We start from the raw sequence: 25,013 nt of genomic DNA on the forward strand, positions 1-25,013 counted from the left end.
TGTGTGGGCTGTCAGCACAGTATAGCCACTAACGGAGCAGTGTAGGTCTGCACCTGGGAACTGAACCCAGGCTGCCGAAGCAGAGTGCACTGACCTTAACCACGAGGCCACCAGACTGGCCCTTATCTAGTGTGTTTTTAATCTCAGACATCTTAATTTTCATTTATAGAAGTTTGATTTGGATCTTTTTTAATATCTTCCATGTCTCTATTTAATATGTTCAGTCTTTTCTCTAGCTTCTCGAACATATCAAATACAGTTATTATAGTGGGTAGAATGTTCTTGTGCACTAATTCTATGACCTGTGTAATTTCTGAGTTGGTTTTGATTCGACTGCAGTTTTTCCTTCTTGGCATCCCCATGAATATTTTATTGGATGCCAGATATTTTGAATTTCGCCTATTGAGTCTGTATGTGTTTATAGTCCAATAAATTCTTGTGCTTTGTTCTAGAATGCAGTTAAGTTACTGGGAAACACTTTGATCTTTTCAAGTCTTGCTTTTAAACTTTGTTAGCCAAAACCAGAGCAGCATTTAGTCAAGGGGTAACTTTGCCCTGTTTCTGGGGCAAAACTCTTCTGCGTACCCTACTTAATGTTCCATGAATTAGGAGGTTTTCTGTCCGGCTCGTAGGAACAGGAGCTGTTCCTGGCCCAGTGTAAGCATCAGCTATTGGTCACCCTCATTCTTTCAGGCGATTCTCTCCCCAGCTTTGGGTAGTTTTCCCACATGCGTGTGCCGATCGATACTCAAACTCCTCGAGGGGAACCCAGTGCAGGTCTCCCTTCAGCTCTCTCGTCTGTGCTTCTCTGCTCTGGGAACTCTCCATGAGGCCCTCCTGGATGCCCACATCCATTTCTTCAATTTGAGAAGACCACCAGATTCCGCCTGGATTCCTCCTCCCTGTGCTACGGCCTGGAAACTTCTCCAGTAAGCCGTGAGCTGGGGGCAGTCTTATTGTGAACCTCATTTGTTTCAGTGTTCGGTGCTTGAAAACCATTGTTTCATATATTTTGTCCATTTTCAACTTTACTTTTTCAGTGAGGAGGGCAAATCCAATCTCATTTTGATTGGAAGTGGAAGGTCAGTTACCCAGAGTGTTTTCTTTAAAATCCTGGTTTTTTGGTAGTTCTCCTGAGAGTTGCCTTGATTCGTGCCATTCCACCACAGCCAGAAGCCAAAGCGTTGGATCTGCTTTCTGATCACGGGGAAACCTTCCTTTTACCTTTCTTCAGAAGCCTCCTTTCTTTACTGCCTTCTCTGCAAAATCTCTTGGTTGTTCTATGACTCAGACTTTTAGAAACAACAGCTAGGAAGCCTTGCATGTACTGCTTTCTGATTTGCTCTCTAGCTTCCTTAAAGCAAAAGATACATAGCCATCCACCTACTTTAACGAGGGTGAGGGAGAAGGGAGGAAAAGAATATACCGTGTATTGGTATCTCCAAGTGTTTTCTAACCAAACATACATATTCTGTTTTTTTACTTGCTTCATCCTCAGCCCGGGCAAATTAGGCGAGGTTGCTCCATCCCCATTGTTTCATTCACTTGTTTGTGGAGTCCTTACTGTGAGCCAGGCTCAGCAGGAGGAAGGACAGCTTAGAGTTCAAGAGCCTGGGCTCTTTAGACAAACGTTCAAACCCCAGCTGCTCACCTACTGGCTGTGTGGTTAAGCCTCAGTTTCCTCCTCTGTCGAGCTGGTTCGTGAGTCCTGAGGGGCCCCCGATGACGTTGGGCTTCCCTCTTTGGAAAGTAGTTTTGTTTTTTCAAAAACTAAGAGACTAATAAATGGGCCTTAAAGACAGTTTCCATGCCACCTCGCCCCCACCCTAATAAATCCTGCCTTTCTTCTCTTGGCTGTCTTTTTTCCACTTCTGCACACATTCTGTCTCTGAGGGGGAGGACTCTGATGTTGAGATAATTTGGCTCCCTGCTGGCACATCTTACAGAGTCAAGATGGACTCCCCCACCCAAAATTTGGCTTAAATGTCAAGACTGATGCTGCCGTACACACATCAAGAGGATATGAAAACGTTTGTTACTCATATAACGAGGCTTTCTGGGGAGAGCATGGCAGGCTTCCCAATCTGGTCCAAAAATAGCTTGAGAGAGCAGGGATAGGAGACTGACGAGGGTTTTATTGTGGTTAGGAGGCGGGGCTGGAGTGAGAGCAGGGGTTTGCGTGGTTTGGGCTTCCAGTTGGTACCAATGGAGGGAGCATCCTGGCCTCCTCATCGGCTTGCCCAGATGTGTGGTGGAAAGGGACGAGGGAGTGGTGAAGCTTAAAAGCTGTCAGCAGCCAAACATCAAAAAATGAGTCAGATTCTACGACACTCACAGGTCAGAGTTTGTGATCAGCCTGCCATGCAGATAGATAGATAGATGCTGCCGGTGGAATCTTAGCAATTGTGGATGTTCTCCCAGAGGTGGGGAGTGGGAGAGGGGAAAAGGGGGAGTTTATATAGCATTTATACATCACAACCCAGACATATAAATTGTTTTTTTTTAAAGATTGGCACTCAGCTGACATCTGTTGCCAATATTCCTTTTCTTTTTTCCTTCTCCCCAAAGTCCCCCAGTACATAGTTGTATATTTTTTAGTTGTGGGTCCTTCTAGTTGTGGCATGTCCATGTCCACCGCCTCAGCGTGGCCTGATAAGCGGTGCCATGTCCATGCCCAGGATCCGAACCAGTGAAACCCTGGGCCACCAAAGCGGAACGTGCAAACTTAACCACTCAGCCACAGGGCTGGCTCCCAAAATTTTAATTTGGTTTTCTATAACTGATCTCCTTCTGCTTTTTAACCCCACGTCCGCTCAAGCGGAAATCTGAACTTAGACTTGTCTTGCACAGCGCCCTGAAAAGTGAGAGCAAGCCCCACTCTGGGATTTCCCTCCCCGTCTGCGTCTTCATCATGCTCGTTGATGTGTCACTCTGGGCTGAGGATGAGTGAGGATCTTGCTCTGTCCCCCTGCCTCCTCCAGGCTGCTCCAGGTGGTTCTGTGTCCCCTTCCTACTTGCGAAGAACATCTTCTCTGTCAGATCCTTTCTCTTACCTGGGACAGTGTGCTTCAGCTATATATAGCTTAAGAGCTGGAGGGGAAAAAACCCAATAAATTACGAAGAGGGTAATTTACACTTGACAAAAATCCAGTTTCATGTTTCTCTCTTGTCAAAAGGCAAGTTTCTTTTCTATTCCATTTAAAGTAAAACATTAATATACAGCTCTGTGTTTTCTGCTTTTGTCAATTCTTTGTTCTTTGCTAATTTTTATTTTATTTTTGTTGTGTAGGTTTTACTGCTGCATACCCAACACAGTCCTCTGTTCCTTTTAAATGTGAAGCTTCGATAATTCCAGAATCAGAAAAAAAAGGATTTAATAGTCAAGCCAAGAGATTTTATCGCAAAAAGGTAATGACGTTGTCTTCGAGATTCTTTACTTTTCGGCTGGATTTCAGCCTCACAGGCCGGGCACGCGGGTCTGGCTGGTGCGCCTGTCCGTGTGACCAGTAGAGGGCAGTGTCCGCCAAGGAGCCGGGCGCCCTGCCCAGCTGTGCGCTGCCTGGGCTGTAAGAATGAAAGATGTTAAATCCTGGGGAAAACAGCATGTCTGGACTTAAGGTGCCACACTGAGCCAAAACAAATTTCAAGAAGAAAGGTGTTTTTAAAAATTATTGCAAAAATGGAAAACTCAAAAATCCCAGGAGTATGAAGTAAAAGGTAAAAATCCTTTCCTCTGCCTCCCCCAGCCTCACTCTTTATGAGAGGAAATAAGACTTTCTTCAAATAACATGAGGCAAAATAAAAGAGTCTAATAAATTTAAAAGTACCTTTGAGATGAAGGCCCCTCTTAAGTTTTAAACTTCCTTTAACAAGGTGTTGTTACTGTTCCTGTATTTCCGCCATCCTCAGCCTCTTCTCGAAATATCTCTGTGTCTCTTTTCCTCTTTGATCTGGAAAGTTCTGCTTGGCCTGAGGGTCCTCACTTAACTTTTGGGATTTTGCCGCTGAAGGCTCAGGGGTCTGACCCTCCCCTCTCTCCCCAGCAGGGGGCGGAAGCAGCTTGAGCTGTCCTTAGAGTCTTTAAAAGTCTTATTTCCTTTATTCATTTATCCAGGACCTTTAGAATAACATTCTTTTGGAGGCGTCCTCGTCTCGCTTACCTTTTGCTGCATTCTGAAAATGCTTTTCGTCCCCCTCCTTGCCCAGATGGCGGCCAGGGAACCAGGAGATGTGGGTTCTGAGCGCAGGTGCGTCAGGAAGGAGTCGAGGGGCCTTGGCAGCACCTTTGCCCTCAGCTCTTCCTCATTTGTAAACAAGAACCTGAACTAGAAGATGATTAAGTTCCTTTCATTTCTGATCTTTTAAGATTCTAAGAAAGCAAAGAATAAAGAATATAGCACGCATATATGCACACTCACATACATACACAAACATATGTATTTGTAATTACTTGTAGGTTTTCCCCAAAGATGATAAGTAACATATTTGATCAGGAGTTTTCTCTCTTCTCTCTCTAGTTTCTCTATGTTTAAACTGTCTGTCTATCTGTCTCTTTTCTGTTTGGTGTCCTTTTTGTCAGTTTAGTGATAATATGTTGTCCATCTCTAGGATATTTGCAGCCCAGACTCTAATAAAAATAATAGCAACCATAATTTACTGATCCCTACTATGTGTGAAATCGTTTTTAGACCGTGTCTCTAATCCTTAAAGCTAAAAGGAAGGGTATATTACCTTAATTTAACAAAAGAAGAAACCAAGGCTGAGGGAAGTTAAATGATCCACCCAAGGTCACACAACACAGGGTTTAGCAGAGAAGAGGCCCTGCACAAATATTTGCTGAATCAACGCTGAAAGAATTAGACCTCAAACCCAGGGCTCACTCACTCCAAAGCCTCATGCTCTTCCCACACACTGCACCACACCTCCCTTTGTGGCTCTCAAAGCCGTAATTTGATCTATGAAAGTCAGTAAGCACATTCTGAAAAGGCTTTAGCAAAACAGACCCAGCTCCAGATAGAAGGTGTCAGGTAGTGTGTGTAGGTTCCATCCCTTCTACATGATCTGGTTCTGAAGATTCAAATCCAGAAACTGAATGGGCTGGCACTTTTTTTTTTTTTTTTTTGGTGAGGAAGATTGGCCCTGAGTGAACATCTGTACCAATCTTCCCCTATTTTATGTGAGATGCTGCCACAGCATGGCTTGACTAGCTGTGCTAGGTCCACACCCAGCATCCAAACCTACCAACCCCAGGCTGCCAAAGCAGAGCACATGAACTTAACCACTAAAGCATGGGGATGTGAATGGGCTGGCTTTTAAAGTTAGCATTTTAAACTACTATTGCTTTTCAGAAAATGTTCTGCTGAAGGGACCAAGGTGGCAGCTGGCAAAAGCTGGAGGCAGCGTCAGATATAGAAATAGCTCAGAAATTTGATTCATACTTTTCAAATGTGGTCACATTGGTTTGACAATGTGAAAACTTTCATCTAAGTATTTGAAAACATTTTGTAAATAAGTCTGGAATTTTGTGGAAAGCACATCCATAAATGGGATCCATTAATGAGATTCCCTGTGTTCTGCTCAGTTACTAGCTGTGTGCCTTTAAACTAGTCACTTAACTTTTCTGGGCTTCAGTTTCCTTATCTGAAACATAAAATTTGGATTGTATAATTTTCTAGGTTCTTCAAGCTATAAAGACAAAACAAAATCTCTTCTTCCATGCTCATTAGTCTCCTTTTTCCTGAGGGGAATGGGCATTGAGAAGTTAAGACGCTTGTTTAACATTGCCTGATAATTTAGTGAGGCAATCCAAATTAAAAACAGATTTTTAAACTCTGGTGTCTCACTAGCCTTCTTAAAAGATTAATCGTACACACCCTGTGTCTGATCTCATGACTCGGTTGTGCCCTCGCATTAGTTCTGTGACCCATTTAGCACATCTTTAACCCAGAAGATCGGTGCCCTTTGAAATGTACACTCACCTTACCAGTCTGCCTTTGGAGGAATCATCCGGGCCCCGTGGCGCAGCTCACATTCCCCGTAAGTCTGACTGCCGGGTACAGAGCCTGGGGCCTGGCAGTTTGGGCTGCTAGAAATGAAGTCTTCTTCCCTGAGCATCTTACAGTTGTGTACAGATGTGCTGGCGAGTCTCCTACAGGAAGAGGCACGCCCGTCTGGGACAGAGCAGAGCCCAGCGCCTGGTGGACACTTTCTCCCCCACCTCCTTTCTGCCTCCATTTCACCCTGGGTTGTGGTCACAGTTTCCCAAGCTGGGTGACCCAAAGGATACCCACTCACTGTCTTCGCATCTCTGTTTCCTCGTCTTTAAAATAAGGATGTTGTAATAGGGAGGCCCTTGCTGGGAATTACTGTTTTGTGATTCTAAACCTGATTGATGGTACAGGCACCACATGCTCCAGATGGGCACGGTTGAAAAATCCACATTAATTTCACACGTAGCCTGACAGTGAATCCACCCTCCCAAACCGTAAGCAGGCCAGTGTTTAATTTGTGGTGGAACTGCACAAAGTTAATACTGTTCACTTGCAACTTGATAAGGTACTGGACCAGGGATGTTTTACATGTCAGAGATATTTAAATGAAAGGAGTTCGGTTTGCAGAGACCACGGTGTCCAAGGGGATAATTACCCTCCGTGTGTACTTGGCGGCATAATGAACCACAATAGGGTCTGCCCGACCTTCCTGCTCTGGAAACCTGACTTCTGGGCATCCGTCACCAGCACCCCTTTCTAAGGGGCCTGCAGGACATGTTCCTGGAATTAGCGGCACTTGGCTGGCACTGACAGTGTGCCTGGAACCCCTAGAAGACCTTTGCATTTTCACCTCATTCAATCCCCATAACAACCCTGTGAGCTTGGTCCTGTCCTTATCCACACTTTTTGATAATGACCCTGAGACACGAAGAGCGTTAAGTAACTCGTGCAGCCAGGGTCAGGCAGAGCGAGGGCAACCTCAGGCAGCAGCTCCTGGCCCCCAGACACTGTTTCCCAGCGTCTCCCCAGGTGGAAGCAGGCACATCCTCCTCTGAACTCCCGCAGCCCGTCTCGTGCCCCTGACCCCCTTCTGCTTGGCCTGAAGGGCGTGCATGTCCTATCTCCACCTGCCCGAGAGGTCCTGCGACAGCCATCATTGCTGTCCTTTCCAGACCCCGGAGCCCCACAAAAGTGGATTGAATGAATGGTCCCAACTCAAGTCTATGCATTTCTCATTGAGTCGCAGGAACACATCCCACGCATTTTGCACTGTTTGGCTGCATCTCCTCCATCCCGTTCCTGGAATTTGTGAGCAGCTAACATCTCGTGCCTGTATCCTTGCGCCTCAGCACAGGCCCTGGCCCACAGTTAGTTGCTTTCAATATGTTTGTCGAGTAGAGTTTTTGCCCACTTTCCACTCGGGAGACTTCCGGGGGCTGCTGACAAGCTGGTTCCAGGTTGAGAGAGAGGAGGGCTCTGAAGAAGAGCAGCGTGGCGCGCTCAGGGACAATCCCGATGTTAACGGATGCTTTGAAAATGCCGGTTTGACTTTCTGACCGTTTCCAACCCAGCCAGGCCAGCGATGGGCAGAGACCTGCTCCCCATTGTCATCTGCCCAGGTGGCCAGTGTCCCCGCTGCTTCCCCCACACTGTTCTCCACCTGGGCGACTAAGAAACAGTCTCCTCGAGAAGCTCCCTTCGGGCTCCCGCGACTTTCCCTTTCTGACATCCTCCCCCATTCTGAACAAAAAAGGGATGTTTTCTTGCTTGTAGTGCACTCGCTGCCTCTCCCTGTTCACTGTGATCAGAGGCTTGTAAACTTTGATGCCAGGCATCAGTGTATGGAGCGGGCAGAGAAAACAGAAGGGGCATCGTATAAGGGGCAGATCTGAGTTGTGGACAGTTTGAACCAGAAGGACTTCGGCGACCTCTAAATCCACAGAGGGGCCCTTTCTGTGACAGCATCTCCTGCTGAAGCCCATCAGGGGAACTGCTGCTTGAAGCCGCTGCCAACTCTGGCCCCTTTCCCTGCCTTCCTCGTGGAGGCCTGGAGTGCCGTTTGAAAACCACGGATCTGGACACCTCCACTTGCTTCTTTGCAGGTTTACACATGGGGGAACTGAGGCCCAGCGAGGGGACGTGCCCTGGGGACAGATGCCAGCTCTCTTGCTTCTGGTCTATGTTCTCCTCATCACTTTGGCCACATCAATCTGAGTAAAGGCTTTCTAGCTTTCGATGAAGTCAACAGGGTGGATGCACGCATTGTCCCAAGACCCTAAGAAAAGAGGTGTTTGTAAAAGGAAGTTGTTCCCTCTGGAACCCCAAGTTCCTGTGTGGTTTTGCCGGTGGATTCACCACAGGACGAGGCTCCGTTTCCGCCTCAGGCGTGGCCGTCTTCCGCTCTATGCCTCTAGCCCTTCAGCAAACTCCTACTTTTTTGTTCATCTGTGCTTTCCTGAGAATCACCAGCTAGCCCCCCAAGAATAGACCGAAGCAGGGTGGAACATGTTTGAAGTGTCAGAAGGCAGGTCCAGTGTGGTCTTTAGCCAATGAGCCAACAGAGACCACGTTTTCCAAGCCAGGAAACAGTTTGACAGACCATTGATTTGACAAACCCAAGAGTATTAATTGGACAGAATCTATGAAATCAGGACTAGAAAATCCAGGCTGGGTGCAGATGGAACTGGCTCCAGGCTGTGGGAGATTAAGCCCTCCCATGACCTGTGGAGACACCTGGGATGATGAGGCGCATGCCCTGCTCCACTCTTCCCCTCCTCCTTACCTCTCTAAACCTATCCCAAGGTCAAGTGGGTGTAGAGCTGTGTTCCACCCTTGGCACATGCAGAGGCTGCCCATTTGGGAATTTAATCCTTCAAAAGAGCTCTCAAAGTGCGTTTTGACCAAATGTCACCCAGATGTGTTGGGTGGGAGCATATCAGCCAGTCAGCCCTTGCTCAGTCTCTCTCTGAAGGTCTTTAACCCCCAAAGGAGGGTCCTGGCTGCATTGAGGCTGTCGTGGGCAACTGAAGACTAGGAATGCTGCTGATGATGGCAGGCACACACTGGCACTGCTCTAGCCCCTGTGCGTGTACTGACTCACGCAGTCCTCTCCCTGTGGGGCAGGCATGGGAAGAAGACGGATAGCACCCAGAACAGTGCTCTCAACAGAGCGCTCGGCAGGCAGTCAGTGGAGCTCCGATAAATGATTCTCTTCCCTTCTCCCTCCCACGCCTGTTTTTGTTTCGTTTGTTTGGCTTTTGACTTCTGGGGTGGTCTCGGCCAAGAAAGCAAGAGGTGGCTAAGTTCATACCAGTTGCAACCTGGATTGTTATTCTCTGGGGTGTGCTCTGAGAGGCCTAAACTCATCTGAGTCATGTGACATTAGTCACATGGACTGTCATCCCAGAGGTGGAAGGTCTGGATTTTTATGGCCCTCCTGTAGAGCCATGCACCAGCCCGGGCAGTTGCAGGAGAAGGTTTGGATTCTCTGCAGCTGGACATTTCCCTCCAAGTAGCTTAGAAACCTACTTGGGTGCCACGTTGGGGTAGTGGTGTGCTGGCAAACCAGCTCTCCCCTCCACAAAGAAAAATTCTGGTTTCTAGCATTTGCCAATTCTTGTGATGTAAATGCTCCCGCCCTGGCTGATTTCAAGCTACTGCTAGCAAAATTTCTTAATTTTTCACAGTCGCCCTCACAAGCTGCCACTGGCCGGCTGAGCCTGCTGCTGCTGAAGGACCCCGCTTGGACATTAAGAGCCAGCAGGAGAGGTCACCGTCCCCCTCTTATTTGGCCTGGAGTCAAACCAGTTTGCAGTGGGGCAGAATTAAAACATGATTAAGGTCCCGTGGGGTTGCCAGATTTAGCAAGTGAAAATACAGGATTCTTAGTTAATTTAGAATTTCAGATAAATTCTAAACAACAGATAAACAACTGTTTTAGTATAAGTATGTCCCAAATATTGCATGGGGCGTACTTACGCTAAAATCTCTCTTTGTCGTTTATCTGAAATTCAGATTTAACGGGCAGGGTGGGGTGGAGCCTTGCAGGGCTTGTATTTTATATGGCAACCCTAGCTCCTCAGATACGTAATGGTGTCCAGAAAATTCTCGTGAACTGATGGCGGTGCTGAGAGTGTGGCGATGGGCCGGGCGCTAGAGATGTGCCTCTTCACTGTTCACTGTTCAAGCCTAGAAAAGCCGCAGTTACGTTTCCTGCTTCAGCTTTCCCTCGATTGAGAGGCTCTGGAAGCTAAAAGACACCCGAAGGCATTTAGTCCAGCATCTTTGATTTACAGATGAGGAAACTGAGGCCCAGAGAGGTGACTTGCTCAAGGTCACTTAGCTAGTAGCAACACTAGAATTCCCGACTCATACCCCAGTGGGACTTTGTTTTTCTTTTATCTTACACATTCTCCTTTGAGAGTTAGTGTGGTTTAGTGGTTAAGAGTAGCCTCTGTACTCAGACTGCCTGGGTTCAAATTCTGGCTCTGACACTTCCTGGCTATGTGAGCTTGGGCTGGATCTCCTTTGGCCTTGGCTTCTCATCTTTAAAATGGGGATTAAATGAGTTAGTGCATGTAGAGGACTCAGAACAGTGCCTGGCACTCAGAGCCCACTCATTAAGTATGTGCTGGCCCTGCAAACAGCCCCCTAGAAAAATCTCTTCCTTGTTTCCCTGTAGCCCCTCAAGTCTGCACCCACATGCCAGAGTCCTTTTGGCCTCGGCCTGGGGTGTGTGTGCACCAGGCTCTGTTGCATCTCCTTGGCCTGCCTCACTCTCCCAGGCAGTCAGTCCCCTCCGTCCACCAGGACCATCACCACCTACAAGCAGGAATCGGCTCCTCTGCCCCCACTGCTGCAGAGCCAGGCTCAGAGGACGCACTGCATCTGAATTCAGCGCGGAAGAACCTGTTAATAGCACTGCTGACCCTGTCCCTTATATTAAACCACAATCACACTCTGCTCAGGTCAGACTGAAAAGTCCTTGAAGGTCCTCAGGGTGCCTTAAGCTTGCTTTCTGCCCGGAGGAAGGTTGTGATGGTGGAAGTAGGACGAGCCTTGGTGGCAGAGGTTGGAGAGAGCAAGCGCTAGAGTCAGCCTGCCTGGTTTAAATCTTCGCCATTTACTAGCTGTGGACCCAGCATCTCTGGGCCTCACTTTCCTTAAAATGGGCCTGATGATACCCCCGCTGCACAGGGCTGTGTACACCATGCACTTAGCACCAAATTCAGGTACTGCCATGTACAGCAGTGGGACCTTGGGCAAATGCATCTCCACATGCCTCAGTGTCTCCATCTAGATAATGGGGACAGTAATCTCTTCTTCACCCTGGGATTAAATGAGACAACCTTTGAGAAGGTCCTGGCGCCAAGTTGGCAGCCAGTAAACTCCTAAGACAGGGGAGCATCCTTACCATTTCACGCCACTTGCGTGGCCAACTTCTGTCAACATTGACTTCCCCCTGGTAACTAGCATGGAAATGAGACAAAAGCCCAGTTCATTGCAGCAGCAGAAACGCGCTTGGAAGTCACACTTCTGTTTGGTCCTCTCTCACATCCCTGCATCATTTAGCACCTGAGCCCCAAGATCCTGCCTCTTTTTGTCTGAGAGTTAGAAATGGGCTTCTTTGGGAGGCAGGTTGTTTTTGTTTCATTTTGCTTTAGAAACAGAAACACTCCCTGATTTCTCTTCTGAAAGGCTGAGGAGGAAGCTGAGCCAGGTGGGGTGTGGTTGACGTGAGATGGGTCGCCCTGCCCTCCCCATGGGCTTGGCTCACCCAGTCATTACAACCGACTGCCCATCAGCCACACTTGGTATCCCATTTTATGCTCATTTCTCTAAGGGCATGAGAAACAACAGCGTTCTTCTGGAATGCAGTACGGCATGGTGGAAAGAGCAAGGGCTTTGGGGGTCCCAGACCTGGGTTGGAATTGCAGCCCCAGCGCTTGATAACTGAGACGGTGACTGGGCAGGTTAGGCAACGGTGGAGCCAGGCCGTCATCTGTGAAGTGGCGGCGGTGCCTGTCCTGGAGGATTACAGAGAGGCGTAGCGTTAATGGATGTAGAGCTTGTCTAAAAGCACAATGGAATTGAATGTATCCAGATGACGCCACATGCTCTTCCCTTTCAGGATGATCTCCCAGGTCCTGGGTTCTACAACGTCATTCACCAATCTCCAGTGTCCAACAGTGTCTCATTGTCTAAGAAAGGGACGGGCACTTTTCCCTCTATGGTGAGAAACCCTTCTTTGAGTAAGGCCATTAACTGATCAGTAATTTCCTTCATTCATTGCATAATCATGTATTGGACATCCAGTCCCTTTTCTCCAAACGCCCACGGTTCTAATTAGGAGAGTAACTGCCTCCTCAAATTTCATGCAGGTAGATTGGAGCCTGTGTCTTTATGAAATTTTTTCCCACTGCTACACGTTGCCAGAGTGGGAAGAGAAGCTAGAGGAATATTCAGACCCTGATTATCCAAAACCAATTTTGTCATCATGGACTGGCCTAGGCAAATGTTTTCCTGAGATTTTTAGGCATACTATGGAAAAAGTTATTATTATACATTTTGCCCTAATGTGATGTTTTACATTGCTTAGTCTAATTGGGTTATTCAAATTATTGAGAAATCTGATGGGACCAAAAAGAAAGCAGGCAGTGGGCCTAAAATCTAGTGATCCTCTTCCCCTCTCCATTTCTCTTCTTTCTAAGATGTGGGTCTTGATCTTTGCGGAGGGCTCTGACAATCAGGTAGCTAGGTTAAGTGCCAACATCCCTGACCAGACCTGGGCCAGGAGAGTCTTTATTTGAATATTTATAAATTGGCAAGAAAAATAGATATAGCAAGGGAAAAGAGTCAAACTAGGAAAGACTAGCTGAAGTAGGAAAGTGAAAAAGAAGGCAAAGCAAACCCAAACTCTGGCATCGATGAAACAAATATGCTGTCTGTTCCTTTAAAACTTACAATAATCTCTTGCGAAGATGTATTATGATGCCTGACGTTGGAATTGATTTTTTTTTTTTTAAAACCACACAAAGGGACCATTTAAGGCACACTGAATGCAGCCACTTATTGCAGCTCGAGTTTGGCAGCACTGAATACTCAAGGAGCAAACCGACCTTGGAGTTAACTCCTCCTGAGCACGGACGTTGAGGCTGCACAGGCTGCCAGCAAGAACACAGAACCAACACACGTCTACCTCTTTTTCTGCGAGGGAAGAGACTCCAAAGCAATTGGCAGAAGTGCCGTCTCACCAGGTCCTGGCACAGAAGACGAGACTTAAGATCTAATCCTGACTCAGCTGTGGATTCTTGCTGTGACCTCAGGCACGTCACCCATGTGTGTCCCAGTTGCCTCATCGAGTGGAGACTCCCTGGAGGCACTAGGCAAATTAACGTTGCAATAGGTGAAATCCTCTTTGAAACTGCAGAGCATTATAAACATGTTAAATGTTAGGATTGTTACCACCTGAGTCACAAACAATACTTCCTGCAACACCTAGGTTTTCTCTCTGAGAATTTCTTGGCCAAATAGTGGCACTGCCCATTCCTGCTCCGTGCCAAAGAAGGGATGAGTCAGGGCACACCATCAGTTGCCTACCGGGCTTTACACGCAGTAACTTTCCAAACAGCGAGGCTGGGCCGTCTGGAGGAGAAAGGGCCCAGGGGAAGATCTGAGGACTACAGAATCTCTTCGGGCCTTTCAGGTCTTTAAAAAATTCAGACCAAACCCCGGATAAAGCAGACATTAAGTTGTTCAGGCTGCCTCACCACGCTTTGATGGATATGAGAATTTACGTATAAACACTTAAGTTCCTGTATCCGTGGTTGATGGAGATCTGTCGGGAGAGCCCCACATCTTACCCAGTTCCTTTCTGAACAGGATGCGAATTTCATGCCTCCACCCCTCTTTTAGTGACTTTCACATTTAGCACCTCCTCCATTTCCGGATCCCAAGACGCTGAGAGCATTAAAAGTTGCCGTCATGGGGGAAAGGTCTGCCTGGCTGACACTGGTATGGCCAGGAGGAGTGTGATTGTGGGTGAGGCTAACCGAAAAACTCTGTGGGTCAATAAAGTTTAGAAACTTCCTGATGACTACTGGAGCAACTACGCCCAACCTTTTGAGAGCACCTGTCATCTCGCTAAGTCCAAAAAATATACAGTCCTTTATGAATGCATTCCTAGTCTTTGCTGCAGAATTGTTCATGGGACTGACTAAGATGCTAAGTGAAGGTGCGGGAGGAAACTTTCATGGCCTTTCTGTATTCGCACGGTGGCGGGATGGTCCTGGAAAAGTTAGATGTGCTGGGGAGATGTTCATCAATGCCAGCAGGCGGCCAGATTGGAGACCACGGGCTTGGCAATTAAAAGAAAGCCGAGGGGTGGGGAGGGTTGGTGAGTGAGTGTTATTTCAGCTAAACTCAGACTATTTCTATTACAATACTTTATGAAACTTTGCCTCCAATGGGAATTTTGAGAACAATTTTTCCCAAAAAAGTATGTTAACTGGTATTCTCAGCCAAAACGACTCCATGATCCCATAAGTTTGAGAAAGGCTGGTTAAACAAAGTCAGACAGGTTTCTTTACTGAAGACCTTCTCAGAGCATTTAATACGCCAATGTGTGTGACGAATCTTCAAGATGGGAACATGGTATGAGATTTCTCAAATGTATTTGGCTCTGGAACTCTCCCCGCTGCTGCTGCCGCCTACACAGCCTCATCTTATAGACCTGGTATGCTGAGGAACACACTTTGGGGAATAGCGCCTTAGAAAAACATGCTTGCCCACTCTGTTGGGTGACTCAGGATGGACACACTACAGACGGCACCACCAAGGAAGGCTTGACCTTGTCACCCTTCTTCTAAAAGGGAAAAGCAAAGGTTTGCCTTGGGCATATGAGGCACAGGATAGTGAGTCTTCCTGACCTGAAACCTCCCACAGTCATTTATCAGCCGCTCATCTTATAAATGAAAACACATGCTGCTATTACTCCTCTCGGCCCATGCCTCAGAATGGGAAATCTGATCCATATCAGACAGTGGAGGCAGACTGCCTGGGTGAGAATGTTGGTTCCACCACTTAACGAGCTGAGGGAGTTCAGTTTCCTCATCTGTAAAGTGGGGTAATCATAATATCCACTACTCAAGGTTGCCATGAGGATTACATGCAACAACCCGTGAAAAGTACTTGGTTCACTATTGCCCAAAATACGAAGGCAAAGTGAGTACCAGGCTGGGGTGACCTTACTTCCGGGAACATCAATGAATCCTTACAGTTAGGAGGAGGCAGAGTTGGGACTTGAACCCACGCTAGACTCCGAACAGCTGAGACTCTGGGCGAGAACGCTTCTGCCGCTAGTGGCACGCTACACACATACCATTGGGGGTCCATAAACCAGGGGTTGAGAACCGTTGCCTCCAAGCACAAAGTGAAGGGCCGGGGGGCCCAGTGCCTTCCACAGCCTCCTCCACTCTCTGTGCTTGTGTAGTTATTGACCCCTATCAAGCGGAGGAAACCCGGGGCAATGTTTTCAAGCTTTTAACCACAAAATAATGAGAATTTTTTTGTTTTATCAGACTCCGATACTTGCCATACTATCCTTGGGTAAAGTGATGTTATCACCTAGTTTCTATGCCTTTTGGCCCTTTTCATTTGGCAAACATTGATTCGGTTTGTTTGTTTAACTGAAAATAGTTCATCCTGGCTTCCTGGAAGGAAGAGGATTGGTTCTGTTGAAACAGCAAAAATATTGTAGGGTTTTATGAAATCAGTAAGAAGGTGGGGGATAGGAGGCGTGGCTGGACAGCAAGCCCTACGGAGCCTCGCACCTTGCCGTCGTTGGAAGCAAACTTGTTATTTAGGCGATTCAGATTGTTTAACCTTAGCACCAAGATGTGAGGTTTCACTCAGGAAGAAAGCCTAGATTGGAGGAAGAACGTCCCATCGTGTAAATTACCCCACAGCTGATGAGTCAGGCGCAAGTGGCCTGAAACGAGGTTGGGTGGAAATGCATTTATGGAAAAATTATTTTTGTGAAGTCCCAAACATAAGATGAATAATTTGAGTTAGTTTACAGAAGTTAAAACAGGTCTGAACTTGCATTTTCCGTGAGCAAATCCTTAAAGCCCGAGGTCAGTTTATCATTGAAACCTGCTAGAGTTTCACCTTTTATAAAGTACTTTTAGACCTGGTGTGGGGCACTGTCTTTTTGACGTTTGTCCTTCAGGGCCCCGAGATTATGTGACAATGCTGACTCCTTTGGTTTTCTCCTCACAGTGTGCCCGGTTGGACACCATCGTCTCTAAATATCCTGCAGCTAATGCGTACACCCTCCCATCACATTTTATTTCGAAGAAAGACTTCAGTAACTCCTGCTCCAGCATGTTCCAGCTGCCAAGCTTTGCGAAAGTTCTCAAATTTGAAACTCCTGCACCAAACCATTACAATGTAAGAACTTGCATCTGCTTACTAAAGATATATTGAATGAATGATTTACTAAAATAAAACAAAGGAAGCGGGAACTTTGGGAAATAGCATTTTAATGCAATTGGTAAACCAGGCAGTATTTGTTGACGGGTGTATGAGGCTGTGCGAGACTCTAACAGGGAATTTGCAGAACCCAGATAAAAATGTGAGCCACCTGGAGGTCAGTGTGGAGCAGTGAGAAGACCACTGCCCTGGAAAGTACTTATGGTCATCCCGCCCATCATCTAATCTTTCTGGGACAGTTTTCTCATTTGTAACAACGAGTATGTTATTTACCACTTTATCTGCAGGCACTATTCATTTACTTTTTAGGTCCTTATAGAGAAAATAAGCTTCTATCTTTCCATATCAGAAAATTGGTTTTTTAACAGTAGCATTCTGCCAGTTACGATCACTTTGTAGTCACCGAGGCAGAACGGTATAATTAATGGTTAAGAGAAGGAGTCAGGTTCAAATTTCAACTCACTTTCTAACTGTGTGGCTTTGGCTGAGCCCCTTAACCTTTCAGGACTCAGTTTGTTGATCTGTAAGATGGGGATATGCCACCACTTCATAATGTTAATGCAAATATTAAGTGAGATACTGGCACCCAAGGATCCATAACACATGGAGATCAGTAGAGCTGTCTATGGGGAAGTCGTGTTACCTCTGAGCCTCAGTTGTAAATGGAATTAATTATACTTGCCCTACAGGGTTGTTATAAGAAGCAAATGAGACAACGCACGTGAAAGCGCTCTGAAATACATGACATGAATTGTACATAAAGTATTAATGTTATGCCGTATTTCAAAATATTTTGGTCTCAGAATGCATTTTAAATTTCCTTTTTCTTTTATATTATTATAAATAATATTTATATGGCTGAGGTATAAAGATGGAGAGTGATCAGAGTCACCGTGTTCTAACCCAGCTGGGCTTCCCTTCATGGATCCTGTGGCTACTCTGTGCCAGACCAGTGATATGGCTTAGATTCCAATGGGGAACTCAAGACCAGAACTAGTAGATAGACAAACAAAATAGTTACAAACTGTGGTCAGCTTTAAGGGAGACAAACAGTTGAAGCCTGAGAGAGAGAATATGTGAGGGGTGTGGGGGTTGGCAGTACCATGTACTTTAGACTGGGTGCTCAGAGAAGGCTCTGAGGCTGAGACCCAAGGATTGAAGGAAGAGCCAGAGTTTGGGGAACAGTATGTGTAAAGGTCCTGGGACAGCAAACAGCTTAGCCCAAGGGGAGCAACAAGAAGGTGGCTAGAGGAGCATGAGCTAGGAAGAGAGGGGATGAGGGGAAGCCAGACAGATAAGCAGGGGCCAGTTCCTTCAGGGTCCTTAAGATCCCAGGGGAGAGTTCAGATTTTGTTCTCTGTGTCCTGGGAAGCCCTTAAGGGGGATAGGAGGTGTAGGGCGATGTCATCTGATGTACTTTTTAAAATATCTCCCTCCACAACTAGAAGGACGTGCAACTAAGATACACAACTGTGTACCAGGGTGGGGGGGGAGGGGGTTGGGGGAGATAAAGCAGAAAAAAAAAATAATATCTCCCTCGAGCAGCTGTATGGAGAATGGACTGCAGTGTGGGCTGAGGGTGGATTTTGGAAAACCAGTGAGGAGGCTGTTAGACTAACAGGAGAGAGATCGAGACCTTGTCTGAGAAAGTGATAATGAAGGTGCTTGGCTGTAGTGCCTTTGCCACTCCTGAGAGAGGCCTGGGTTACCTGGGAGACAAGCACAGGCTGACTGTCTCCATGTGCGTGCTGCTCTCTGTATCCTCCTGGTTGCAGCTGAAGGATGCTGTAGTTAGTGCCCAGCCCAGCGTGCTCCTTCACCCGGCTTCATATCTCCAATGCCTAGCTCAGCTGCTGGTATGCAGTAAGCATGCAATAAATGTTTGTGACATCAAAGGAATGACATCCCAGTAGTAGACAGTTGTTAATCTGGAAAAGACCATTTCCCAAGTCAGCACTCTGTCCTGCCAACAGATCAATTGTCGCTTGCATGCGTTTTGTTCATTATTGTTTTAACGTGGCTCTGAAAATAATACGTGTTCATCATGAAATATACTCAAGCATTAGAGAAACCCCTGAACTAGAAAGTGGAAGTCCCTGATAATTCTGCTCCGCAAAGCGAACCACCATCCACACCCAGGTGCAATTTCTTCCGTACTCCCTTCCTCCCCTCGCCCCTCCCTCCAGTGTCGGGACTACACTGTCTGCAGTACACGTGCAGTTTCTACGTAACTATATCTTGGATCTTTTTTTCCTGTGGCAATACAATAAGTCAGCTTCATTCTTTTTTAACCTGCCAGTGGAGCTATTTTCCTAGTCGAATGGTGGGATCTTCCAGTGACGCACACTCAGTGTGTACAAAAATGCCCCCTTTTCAGTAGCGTTTCCGTCTGGGTGAGGAAGAAAGCTGAGGTCGTGTTTTGTCTACAGGAGGCTTTTTCAGACCTGGAGAACAATGGTTGAGTCAACGGGCGAGGAGCAGAGAAGCGATAATCCTGTTAGCCACACTGTGCACGGAGGTCTGCCGGGGCCTTTCTTTGCCTCTGCGCACCAGGGTCCCCCACTTCTCTATTTGAATCCCTTTCCTCCGTACCGTGTTATTACTTCCTCTCTGGCTCTTCTCTGTGAGCCCAGTAATTAGCCTGTTCCATCTGATCTCGTTGTTTGCCCTCTCTGCATGCAGTCTGGCCTTTAGGACCCTGGGAAAGCAAAATTCCTCCGCCTTTGTCAACACAAAATCAAAATGCCCTCTGTGTTTCTTGAGAAACATTTTTTTGACAAAGGAATATCACCGAAAATCAAAGCATCCTGGTCCCAGCAAATAGTTTCGCTCATTCGGTAAATACTCCCAGCCATCGCAGACACAACTTTTATTGCCTCTTTTATCTAATGAATACAGGGGACAGACTGCAAATCGGCATTTAAAATATTTGTGATTCATGTGTAACGTAAGAATGAGCTCAGGTTTCCCTTTTCCCCTCTTAGTTTTAGAGTTCTGAACACTCTCAAGTGTATATTGCGTGGATCAGCCAAGATTCTTCATTTCTGGTCAGTCCAGAAAAGTCAAGACAAGGGTGCTTACAAATCTGATCTTAAATTACATGATTCCCTTGTATGCCCCCAACCCTGTGTTTATAGAAGGGCTGTTGAACGGTGAGGAGTCAGGTGGGCATGTGTAGGGCGAAGTGTTCTGAGGAGAATAAGAATCCTAGGAAAAGTAATGAAAATAATTTGCCTTTTGAAAAACACTTTCCTACAGATGATTTCCGTTGACCGCCTGCCTCCTCACCCCAGCAGCGCTCTGCATCAAGGAGCGCCTCTGATCCGTTTCACAGACGAGAAAAAGCTCAAGTTCAGAGAAATGGAACAATTGTGCAGGGTCGCACGTCCCGTGCACAGCAGAGGCCAGCCCAGAAGCCGAGTCTGTGGGCTGCCTCCTCCGGGCGCCGTCCTCCATGCCACGCTGGGTCACCAGCCATCTGTCTGCTGGTGACCGCAAACTCATCGACCCCTCCGGCTGGGGTGATGGTGAAGGCACAGTTGGCGTGACCTTTTCCGCTCGTGTCTGCTCATTTTCTGAGGGGGACAGGTTTAAATGTGATGTTTTACCCAAATGTGCCTCTCGTCCAGGCACAGTGACAGAGACAAAGAAAGGGAAGGCATTGAGCACACCGTGTTTATTTTCTCCCCAGGCCTCTGTCTCTTGCTGCAAGCAGAAAAATAACGTCTGTGCCCGAGCCGGGTTTATGTCGAAGACTCAGAGAGGATTTTTCCCAGTTCCTGAGACAGGACCTGCCCCAGGTGAGTGGCCTTGTGCTGGCCTTGACCTGAGGGCTGATGTACCAGGTCTCATCCATCAGCAGGGCCGGTCCCTCACAGGGAGTCTCTCTAGAAGGAGCTGGGCTTTGGGGGAGAGGGGGTGGAGGGAGATACTGAACAAAGAGGAGAAGACCGGCTTCCCCCTTCATGGGGAGGTTGGCTGGCTCTGGAAGTGGACCACAAAGCAGCCACGTCGTCCTCCCCTTTCACCTGCTCGGGGCAGGTAGGTGGGGAAGTGGCCTCTCGTCTCAGAAGTATGCACCTTCCCCTACCCGCCCCCCCCCCCAACTCCGTCACATGCCCTGGGGGGAGGAAGAGGGGAACACACAATGCTCTGGACCCTCCCACACTCAGCCCAGCATTCCTTGTCTCCTGTGCCTAGAGGCAACTTCCTCATCCAGGCATCAAAGGATGGAGATAGCTCTGTTACTCCGCAGTCCCCGTGCAGCCCTCACTCGTCTGTCCTCCTACGGCTGTGCTCTTAAGTCCGTGTTTCAGGCGAGGAGATGGAGGCGCGGAGAGCTGAAGTGACTTGCTCAGTGTCGCAAAGCTAATCAAGGGCAGACCGAAGCCCAGAGGTGTGTGATGGAGGAGCCTCTTACCCCATCATTCCGTTGTGACTTCTGAAACCTCCAGGATTTGGCATGCACCGAGGCTGGCCTGAAAACGTTCTCCCCGCCGGGCTGGGGGAGGCCTCGCACCACTCCTGTGCTTTCAGATCTCCTCCCCCTGCCAGCCTTGGTGACGGCTTCCCAGAGAGGTCCGGGGAGGCTGCAGTCTGCGCTCCAGGAGCACACAATATATTAGAGCTTCCCAAATGGGTCCTGAAGGCCTTCAAGGAGCCTTGGGCCCCAGAGCCAAGACGAGGAACGGGGAGAGCTGGCCTCTGCAATCACGCCTCTTGGAGGGGGTGTGGGTAAAATTCCAGCACATGTCAGATTTCAGCAAATCCCAGTTAAAGGTGAGAAGATCAGTCTGAGCTGAAAAATCACACGAGCCCTAGTGAGGAGGCTCAGCCCCTGTGAAGCCCCAGCCTGCAGCATCCGAGGCAAACCCAGGTGACAAAGCCGGCCTCCCTGGGGTCTGGCCAGAGGTCCTGCCAGTGAGCCCTGGGATGTGGGCACCCACTCCCCCCAGGAGGGTCCTGAGGGGCCCCTGGCCCCTTGTAACAGAGCAGGAGGGGTGGGAGGGGGGACACCAGTGTCTGTTAAGCTCCTACTGTGTGCCTGAGGCTTTACATTCATTATCCCATTGAATGCGCTCAAAACCCTGGAGCATTTGTCTGGTACATAATCACGTGCCCGGAAAGCATGAGCTATTATTATTATCATTGAAAAGGGCAAAAATTATACATAGCTAGAAGGTAACGAGCCCAGGGTCCCACACTGGGATTTTATCCAGGCCCATCTGGCTAGGTGCCTCGATGCCTGGTGCCTTCAGGACAAACACACCATCCCCCACCCCCAAACTTGCCAGGGCCAGAGCCTGGGGGATCTCAGAAATAACGCTGTGGCTGTGGTGTCTGCTTCGCCCCCTGTGGGAAGAAACCAGGTGTGGAGCCGTGATTGGCATTCCTGCCGTGTGCCCACAGCTCTGAGGGCCCGGGCTGCGCCTGGCCCGCCTTCAGTCCTGAGCAAAGTGCTCCCCTGTGCACATTCACTGATCGGGTTTTCTCAGTTTGCATGTGCTGAGCACAAGTCAGGCACACCCCCAGTGTCCTCCTCCCTCTTTATTTTTCCTTTAATAAAAAAGGTTATAGAACTTGGGGACATACCTGCATCAAAGTGGCATGAGAAATGCGGGTTACAGAGGTGAATCCATAGGCAAGCTCGACACCCTGAGACAGTCCAGCCCCACTCAGGAAAAGATGGAAGTCGATACACCGGAGCCTTACCTCGGTTCTCTCTGGGCCATGGGGGCGTGAAAGCCTTTTCTCCCTTGCTTCTGCTTTTTAGCATTTTATAATCAAGTATTGCTTTAAACTTGTTTTGGTGGGGAAAAAATTTAAAAATATATATATATGAAAAAGAAACAGAAAGATAATTTGAGAGATATAAAGCTAACTGGATATCTATTTTTTAACTGAAGCATATATTGAGAACATCTTTTCATGTTATAAAAATCCTCCCAGGGCACCTTTTTAGTGGCTGTATAGTATTCCATTGAATGGCAGGACAGTAAGTTAAGGAATAAATTCCCCCTTGTTGGAAATTTAGGTTGTTTTAAACTGATCGCTGATAGAGAGTGGCACAAATATCCTTGTAGCTCACACTTGTGTACAATCAAGATTATTTCCTTATGTAAATTGCCTCAAGTGAAATTGCCAAGTCAAAAAGTGTGTAAAATATTTAAGGTTTTTGATATTTGTGACCAAGTTACCCTTCAGCACAGCTTCTCCGAGGCACCTGTTGTCCTCACCTTTGCCCCCACTGGGTATGACCGTTTAAATAAAATCCTGCTAATATGTACCATATCGTTGTTTTCAGTACTTTTGCAAAGGAAAAGTAAAGTTTTACTTAAAGCAAAATCAACTTTACAATGTTTAGAAAATTTGAAATATTTTCCCACCCACAATGCCATCGCTAATATAATTGTAATATAACTTTTATAGTTTATAATGTAACTTTTCTGGGTTCCAACCTGTTTTTACTCAGCCGTATCCATTTGTACATGGACGTCGTCTTCGTGTGTATAGACTTTTTGGCTTTCTTTTAGTTTTTTCATCCTTTCATTTTCAAAAACATTGCCGTGTGGCTTTATGACGATCTTCGTTTTCGTCACCGTCAGGGCTGCCATGCCACCAGGAGGGGCTGTCGTTCCCATGACCGCCCCTGGACCTGGCCATCCAGGCTGTTTCTCCTTTCTCACATTGTGGCCACTGCTGTTGTGCGCACCTTTATGCTTAGAGCTTTTCCATTAGGTTGAATAACTTCCTTAATTTCTGAGTAATGAGAAGCGGCCGTCAAAGTGTGCAGATGCCTTCAAAGCTGTGGCCTCCTGCTGCTGTTTTGCATTCCGAAACCCCTGCACCCATTCACGGGGCTGCAGACGATTTAGCGGGGAGATTGCTTCCTCTTCACCCCAGCTCAGATCATTCTCTTCTTCCTTAAAGCTTTGTGCACACTCACATTAATTGTATTCTGTCACAGTGTCTTGAGGTGGGGCATGGTGGGAAAGCATGGACTTTGGAAACAGGTGGCCCTGGGAACACAGAGTAGGTGCTCCATAAATCTTTGTTGATTGCATAATAGTTACTAAACAACTACTATGTGCCAAGAACCTAAAATGTCATTCAATGATCATACCACCCTGTTGTTGGAAGAATTGCTATTCTTACTTTATAGAGGAGCAAGCTGAGCTTAGTCCCTGGTTAGATGAATGTCTTTCAGCAAATTAGTTAATCTCTCTGAGTCTTAGGTTCCTAGTGTTTAGGATGGAGGTGAGAATACCCATCTTGCTGGGCTGCCGGGAGGATTAAATGAGCTCAGGACGTGGTGCGTGTGGCACATGTTCCCTCTGTGGTATTATTTTTAGTTATTTCAGGCAGCCCCTTCCATTTGACCGTTCTGGAGTGATACCACCTTGAAGTCATTCAATATCTTCTTAGGCGGAAAATACTGCTTTTTATTTATTTGAGAAAAGTTCTTTATTCTGTTTTAAAATTCCTTTCTGCTTAGGGCATTATAATGTCAACGAATCCCTTGTGAAGCAGTCGCCAAAGATATTAATGTCTTGTTTTAAATCGAAAACTGGCCGTGGATTGAAACTGACGTCAACAGGCCCGGGACCCGGTTATTACAACCCAAACGACCACAGCAAAATTCCGAAAAAGTCTCTTTTCCCGTGAGTCCTGATCGTTCTGATCTTTCTTCTGGACGGTGGTTCTGGGGAAGGACCCAACATGGGTGGGGAAGCAGGAGGAGTCGCTGGCTGGCCAGACACAGCGCTGGGTTGCTCTCCAGGGACCCTCCCTGACATAGCAGGTGCTCAATAAATACTGTGGGATACGTGATATTTACTGAGCAACTATGTTGTGCGGGGGCTTCACATCTTACTCAACTGTCACATTAACTCTCTTGTAAGGATTATCCCTCTGACTCCATAGAGGCAGAAGCTAGGCTCAGTGAGGCTGCGAGATTTGCCTGCGTCCTCAGAGCCAACTTGCGGTGCCACTGGCAATTAGGCCCGGGACAGCCGTGTTCCTCACAATGCTGTGCCCTCCTGGTGCTGACATCATTCTATTTTTATAACATAACATTTCCACTGGGGTGGGTGGCAGGAGATACAGAAGCAGTGCCGCTCTCTAGTTTGGTACTGATAGGATAGAAGCCCAGACTTTAGAGCTGGTCAGACCTGCTGGATTTGAACATCAGCTCTGCTGTTTTCATGCTGTGTAACCTTGGGCACTGTACTAACCCCTCTGGGCCTCTATGCTGAAAAGTAAAGTGGGGATGATTCATGCCTCACAGTGTTGCTTTCAGATTTAAAAATATCTATTTGGCATATAGGATGTGCAAATATGGTGACTGAATATTAACACAAATTTGAAAAGTGAAGACAGAGATTTTGTTACCATTTTAAGTTTAATTTGTGTTATATTTAATGTTACTTTCACCTAAGATGCTCCAAAATGCACAGGGCTTTTTTATTCCTTAGAATGTTCTAGAACTTCTAGAACTAACTGCAGTTAAGGTCAGTTGTCCCGTCGCTATCT

General features: G+C 47.2%; 1 protein-coding gene across 5 annotated transcripts in view; it reads left to right on the plus strand.

The window, feature by feature from the left end:
- The window catches only part of STPG1 (sperm tail PG-rich repeat containing 1), a 53,150-nt gene that overhangs the window by 17,862 nt on the left and 10,275 nt on the right, over positions 1 to 25,013 (plus strand). For 4 of the 5 annotated variants that reach the window (XR_006888592.1, XM_046660864.1, XM_046660868.1 and 1 more), the window contains 5 exons: positions 3,290 to 3,408; positions 12,121 to 12,222; positions 16,269 to 16,439; positions 20,173 to 20,281; positions 23,977 to 24,142. Coding sequence is in view for 4 of the 5 variants with exons in the window: in XM_046660864.1 (XP_046516820.1) it covers positions 3,290 to 3,408; positions 12,121 to 12,222; positions 16,269 to 16,439; positions 20,173 to 20,281; positions 23,977 to 24,142 (667 nt within the window). In the remaining variant the exon portion in view is untranslated. The remainder of the gene's footprint in view (positions 1 to 3,289; positions 3,409 to 12,120; positions 12,223 to 16,268; positions 16,440 to 20,172; positions 20,282 to 23,976; positions 24,143 to 25,013) is intronic. The other variant, XM_046660866.1, reaches the window with a different exon arrangement.

Source organism: Equus quagga, chromosome 5, assembly GCF_021613505.1.
Source record: "Equus quagga isolate Etosha38 chromosome 5, UCLA_HA_Equagga_1.0, whole genome shotgun sequence".
Lineage (NCBI taxonomy): Eukaryota > Metazoa > Chordata > Mammalia > Perissodactyla > Equidae > Equus > Equus quagga.